This window comes from Lygodium microphyllum, chromosome 16 (genome assembly GCF_053477565.2).
Source record: "Lygodium microphyllum isolate KBCC chromosome 16, Lygodium_microphyllum_v1.1.10, whole genome shotgun sequence".
NCBI classification, from domain to species: domain Eukaryota; kingdom Viridiplantae; phylum Streptophyta; class Polypodiopsida; order Schizaeales; family Lygodiaceae; genus Lygodium; species Lygodium microphyllum.
In genome coordinates this window covers 34065692-34072380 of record NC_141150.1, presented here as the reverse complement: position 1 = coordinate 34072380, position 6689 = coordinate 34065692, and the positions used below count along the sequence as shown (strand labels likewise).

General features: G+C 41.6%; 1 protein-coding gene across 1 annotated transcript; it reads right to left on the bottom strand.

The window, feature by feature from the left end:
* Window positions 1-3697: 3697 nt before the first annotated feature.
* Window positions 3698-6365, bottom strand: LOC148022683 (uncharacterized). Its single transcript, XM_087695627.1, has 3 exons — window positions 5913-6365; window positions 5422-5681; window positions 3698-5302 (listed from the first exon to the last, which is right to left on the bottom strand). The coding sequence occupies exons 1-3, from the start codon at window positions 6245-6247 to the stop codon at window positions 4521-4523; spliced, it is 1377 nt and encodes a 458-aa protein (XP_087551753.1). The 5' UTR covers window positions 6248-6365; the 3' UTR covers window positions 3698-4520.
* Window positions 6366-6689: the final 324 nt, after the last annotated feature.

Below are 6689 nucleotides of genomic sequence, written 5' to 3'. Positions count from 1 at the left end.
TGTCATTTATGTTGATGATTTGATTATGACAGGTGACAGTGATGAAGATATCCTTCATGTGAAAATGCTATTGAAGTAAAAGTTTGAGATGAAGGATTTAGGAGAGCTGCGTTATTTCTTGGGCATTGAGGTGATTAGATCACTAAGTGGGATACAGCTCTTGCAGAGGCAGTATGGATTGGACATGCTGTCCAAATATGGGATGACAGGCTGTAAGCCTATTTCAGTTCCTTTGGAGCAGAATGTGAAGCTGAGCGCAGATGCAGATGAGCTTCTGGAAGACCCTACTATGTACAGACGCATAGTAGGAAGTTTGATTTATATGACTATTACCAGGCCAGATTTGAGCTATGCTGTTGGATTGGTAAGTCAGTTTATGCAGGCTCCAAGGAAACCGCATTTGGATGCGGCTAGACGCATACTCAGGTATGTGAAGTCCACATTGCAGTATGGACTATTTTATGAGACTGGGGTTCAGATACACTTACATGGATACACTGATGCTGATTGGGCTGGTAGTATTTCTGATAGACGATCTACCAGTGGATATGTGTTCTCTTTTGGGAGTACTGCAGTCACTTGGAGCAGCAAGAAACAGCCTACAGTTGCCTTGTCGAGCACAGAGGCCGAGTACAGGGGTGCAACAATGGCTGCATGTGAGATAGCTTGGTTGCATAAGCTACTTTATGATATGCATCAGTCTACAGATGGGCCAGTTGTCATTTATTGTGACAATATGAGTAGTATACACTTGGCAAATAACCCAGTCTATCATGCTAGAACAAAGCACATTGAGGTGCATTATCACTATGTGTGGGAGAGGGTTTTACTATGTCTTATTGATCTAGTTTATGTCAGCACAGAGGATCAGGTAGCTGACATATTCACGAAGGCATTGGGCGCAGAGAAGCTGCGCAAGTTCAGAGACCTGCTTGGTGTGCAGGAATTGGGATTGAGCTCGAGAGGGAGTGTTGAGATATCGAGCTCCACTCGTGATATGCCAGGGTGACCGTTGTGCATTTATGTCACCGACTTGTCAATTGTAGATGCGGTTGGTACACCGCCCATGAATAATAGCTACATGATAGCTATCCTTATCTACTCTAGTTCGTGGCTCAGTTAGTATGCCACCTTAGTTAGTTGAGTTTGGTTTGAGACCCATATATAGGGTTCTTCTATTTCTTTGTATTAGAGTTCTTTTGGCTTACACAACTAAGAAGAGGAAAACTGTTTTCAGCCTCCACCTCTGTGTGTATTCCTCCATTGTGCAAGCAAGAAAGCTACAAGTGAGACTCCTTCCTTCTCTCCCACAATCTTGACACCGTCTCAGTCCAAAAATGTTGTGGTAAGTCTGCCTAGCTACGCATACTACGAACTTGCTCTTGAATTGTCCTATTCATGTACTTTGCCATACCATTCTGGGATGGGATGTATAGGACAGTAAGCTGACACTTAATACATGTCTCATCACAAAACTGCTCAAAGGCTTTAGAGATATATTCACCTCCATTATCTAATTTTAGACATTTCAATCTATACTCAGACTGGTTCTCAACCAAGGCAAGCCAATACTAAAATGTAGCCAAGACTTTCAATTTCTGCTTATTAGGATTTGCCCAGACCTTATGTGTATAGTCATCAATGAAGATAATGAAATACTTCGCGCTACCTAACGACTTGCAAGGCATGGGATCACATACATCTGAATGAACGAGTGCGAATGGCTCATCCATGTGTGTCATACCATACTTTTTATGTGAATTATGTGTCTACCTACCATATAAACAATGACCTCAAGACTCATAGCACTTATAGTCCAGGAACAGAAAATGCTGCAAATAGGTAAGTATTTTCATGCCTTTCAAGGATATATGCCCAAGGCGACGATGCCAAAGGGATACATGTGGAATTGCATCCAATGCCAAAATGTGATCAATTGACTTGGATACAAGCAAGGGGTAGAGAGTACTAAACTTAGCATCACATGCAATGACAAGATTCCTACGGGTAATCTTCAATGAGAAATCACCAAAAGAAACTACAACAAGGATAGAGAGGTATGTAGGAAATGTTGGGGACGTGTCTATGAGTCCTATCAAAAGGACAAGGCCACAATGCAATATCAGGTAATGACCATAAGATCACTTGCTAGTGGTATAATCTTGTGGATGAATATATATCGAATTGTGCAAATGTTGTTAGAAGACAAAACTACAACTATCTCCAATGAGCAAGTGTAAATGTTATAGAAAATATAACCTCAAATGAGCCTCCAAAAGATGGGCCTAAAGGAGTACACCAGAAGAAGGATAGAAAGATAGAAAACTCTCTCAATGATATGGCTAGCACTACTCAACTAATATTAGCCAGCCAAAAAGAAAACTCAAGGGAAAAGAAAGAATTTGAAGAGCGAATACACTTGTCTCCTTTGTATCTGGCCTATTGGATGTGAAAAAGAATTAATGAAAGAGATACTTTTGAAATCTTGAGTTTTTGTTTATTTTGCATTTTTTAATCTAATTACGCAATTTTTTGTAGAAGTATCTCAAAGTTTTATTATATATTTTGACAAATAAGTGGACGATAAAAGTGTGTTAATAATTTGTGCCATTGGTATTGTGATCATAGTCATGGCCATCCTTAAGCTACTACTAAGTGATCAAGATGACGATGACAATGACACTATGTATTTGCAATTTTTTATGAAGTGCATAGCTTGATGTTTTGTTGCTCATCATGTTAGGATAGCTCATCGAAGACATGACCAACGAGAATGTTTGGCCTATCCCAAACCACAAGCATTTATGGAGCATAAGCTTTTAAATATTTATTCAAGCCAAATGTTTAAAAGCAAACTACAAGTTAGCAAGAGCATATTCGAATATCTTGTCTTGAAGTTACCACCACAAATGCGATGCAAGAACAAGAATTATAGAAGAGTAGTATCTATTGAAAAGTGGGTTTATGTGGCCCTACATAGTCTTGTGGGTGGCTGGAATTTGAAACTTATAGGAGATTTGTATGGGATCTCAACCTCTATTACTCAAATGGCTATTTTGAACTTTTGTTACACATTGGATTCGAATTGCACATGTATACCAAGGGTGGCCAACTATACAAAAAATGAATAAATTTCATTGCCCCAAGTTAAAACCATGAAGATTATTTCAATTTAAGGGTTTTCACTGAGTGATTCTTCAAATCACTGTGGCTATCAATTGCGTTGTTTGGTATTATAACATTGGTTAGGTAGGTTCAATACGTGATTGGAACGTTTCTTACTGTTTAGCTTTAGGGAAATGATGCACAAGTGGAGCTCTGGGTCAATATTGCCTTCTTGATGATTATGCTTATCTTACACACTTTTTGATATTACCTTCTTTCAAGGGTAGCAAGGACAAACTATCTTTGAAATGTTACTTATCAAACTACTTACAATCAAGCAATCAAATGCCATTTGAAATCCTCAAACTTGATTTCACATATTATTGAAGGGATGTGATATGCTTCTTCGAAATGTCTCAAAAATAGTGGCACCATGTCTTGTTCTACATAATGTGTATTGTATACGAAGAAAGTTATAATTATGCATGAACATATGAAGCCACATCAAAACTAGAGAGAATAATACCAATGAAGTAGTACAAGGAATGAACTTTCAAAAGTTGCCTACATTAACTAGTACAAATACGACACAAGCAATTCAGTGAGCTCAATTAACAAAGCTAGCACCAAGATCTAGCCAATCCGAAAGAGCAGCCCAAAGGAACGATGTTACTCGAACCATGTTGAGAGAGAGTAACATCATTCCATGTTGAGAGAGAGTATGTGCACCACTGTGAGAATGGTATTTGGAGACACTAATTCAACAAAAAAAATCAACAATGAAGATATCAACCACTAAAAATATTTCACATCTACATTGCAAGAGAAAAGGTGGAAAGAGGGGTTTCTCTTTGTTTCTCTTTGACTGATACCCCATTGAAAGTCAGCACCTTTCATGTTACGTATTGCAAGTAAGTTTCTCTGGTCCTAATCATGGCTGATACGTGTTCTTTGACTGATACGTATTGCAAGTAAGTTTCTCTGGTCCTAATCATGGCTCCTTTCATGTTCCCTGGTTTTTTCAGAAATGGCAGATCAAGAAAATTTGTGACATCTTTTGTTGTTCCAAATGTTTGGATTGTCAACTTTGGACTCCTAGATCTACAACCACCAAGAAGCACAAGTCATCCTGATGCTCTCACCATTATCCTGCACAAACAAATGGCCCAACTCTTTCTTTGTGCACATACAGATATGTATCCATACCTTTCAGAACAATCTGACATACAATATGCTAAGTTCCTTGCACCATTTGAGTCCTCTTAAAGTTTTGTATATGTCAGTCTTGGGACCCATGGGCCATTTCCGGCAACCCAAGAATGGCAATGTACCTTTCTCCGCCGTTGCTTCATATAGAGAGAGTGAGCACAATCCATGTTGAAGTTTGCAATCAAACGAATGTAGTGTCGTTCCCTTTACAAGGAGTTGCTTCGCTTCAGCTTTCTTGTTGGATCACGACGAAGACTTGCCCACAACTTAGAGATACTTTTCAACCTCATAGAGTGCCGTGCCCTACTTCCAGCTAGAGCTGGTGCTGATGCTTTGTAGCCTTTCTTACATAGGTTGTCTCCTTCCAGCATTTGTGCTGCATGTCTTCTATTAACATTCATATCTATGTCTTGATGAAAGGGGTTCACAATCCCTTGTGCGCACAGTAAACTCTGCGTCCCTGTATGTATATTAATATCAAGCTCTTTGTCCAGAAGTACCATGTAGCATATCATGCTGAGGATGAACAAACCGAGAGCTATGACCACCATGGGCACAAAAACTAAGCAAGGAACCTCATAGGGTGCAACTCTGAACACATCTACACATCGAGAAAACCACCTCGAAGAGAGAGGGCCCAAAAAGCAAATCACAAACACCACTATGTAGAATGTCAGAAGAAAGCCTCCAATGACAAGAAGCTTGTAGCGGTGTGCTTGTGTTCCGTGTTCTTTTCTGCTACTTGCATGGTATGCAAGGGGATAGATGGGTCCAACAGTGAGGCTTGCATAACCTAGAACAAACATTCGAATAACCTTGTTAAACATTGATTCTGAGATCTCCTCTTCCTTCCATAGATACAAATACATTGCGCAAAGGATGAATGGGGGCACACTAATGAACAAGATGCGCAGAGGCAATGTTTCCCACATGGCCATTCCCATGAAACTTAGGCATCCCAGTATGAGGACAGCCAAAGTAAAGAACCCTGTTGTACAATCACAAAAGTATTTGCCATGTCAGCCATACCCAGTCCTCCACAATTTCAGATCAAATCTTCTTCTGCAGCACAAAGTAATAGCTAATGAGAAAGAAACAAATGGATACCCGCTGCTACAATGGAAAATGCCTTGTGCTGCGAACTCCATGACTGATAAGCTGAAACTGATGCAACTGCCATGACATTGTTCCCTACACCAGACAAGAAGGAGGCTGCCAAAGAAAGCCATATCACTTTGGAGCCTTGTGCCTCCGTGAATTTCAACAGTATGAAGGTGATCTGGAGCTGGAGATGGGGTGCAGTTTCAACAGCAGCTGCCATGAAGCTAAAGAAGGTACGCTTCTCAGCAGCTTCAGTCTCTGCAAGCCTGCAATGGTAGGGTCAGGGGGCGGGCTGTCACGATGATGAGCACTATAAGGAAAAACCAGGGAAAAGAGTCCCTTTCCCCACATGGGAAAATGTCAAAACTTCTTCCGTGAGACTTGATTTGTGGAGCTGAAAACTAAGACTATCACGAACATGGAACATGTCCAAAACTGCTTCTGTCAGACCTGATTTGTGGAGCAGAAAGCTAAGACCATCAGGAAGCTGAACTTACCCTTTCAAGGAACCTGCTGCGAGAAGGAGGTGGAGGAGGCGGCGGAGCTGGAGGAGCGGGAGGAAGAGGGAGGCAGGGGGGAAGGGGTCACGGAGATGGAAGCGGAAGGCGAGGGCGGTGAAGGAGTGCGCAGCCACGACCATGACGGCAAAGGTGATAGGCATCCAGGCGTACTCGGCTGGGCTCTCCCGCGCGAGCCGGTAGTACTCCAGGCCTGCTGCCAGGTTGCTGCCGAAAGCCACGAGATAGGCCATCGCAGACAGGCCGATCAAGCCCGCGGCCACAGCATCTGCCCTTCTCAAGCCTTCCTCTGGTGCAGCTCGTCCCGCCTGCATCGTCCCTTCACTGTGCTCCTGCAGAGCGCATGACGGCCTTCATCTGACACAAGAAATGATATATAATATTATTATTATTATAATGGGAGCTTGCCCGAGGGCCGACAGCCTTCGTTTTCGAAATCTGAAGATTTGACTTGGTCACATGCGGATACACTGATCTTTATCCGCCTGCAATGACTACGCCGTATGTTACGTCGCGCGTGGCAACTAATTCTACGTGTTTCCGTAGCCCATGTCACATGATATATTTCTTATTGCACTCGCTTTCGAAATATGACGCGTGCACGTTTTCCCTTTTCCTCGCGAGTCGCCATTAATCCATTTCTCATTTCACCTTGACAAAAATACTTCTCAATTCTTTGGAAGAAGGAAATAAATCCTCTTCAAATTTCTCAAAAATATAGTTACATTTGTTAATTTTATGTATAAGATACCAGAT

What these genes read in the sequence shown, in the direction of transcription:
- LOC148022683 (XM_087695627.1), bottom strand. Translation starts at nt 6,247, where the DNA reads ATGCAGGCGGGACGAGCTGCACCAGAGGAAGGCTTGAGAAGGGCAGAT. An exon ending in GCAGCAGGTTCCTTGAAAGG is followed by an intron (nt 5,682 to 5,912) that starts GTAAGTTCAGCT and finishes CTACCATTGCAG; the next exon opens with GCTTGCAGAGACTGAAGCTG. An exon ending in ATTTTCCATTGTAGCAGCGG is followed by an intron (nt 5,303 to 5,421) that starts GTATCCATTTGT and finishes ATTGTACAACAG; the next exon opens with GGTTCTTTACTTTGGCTGTC.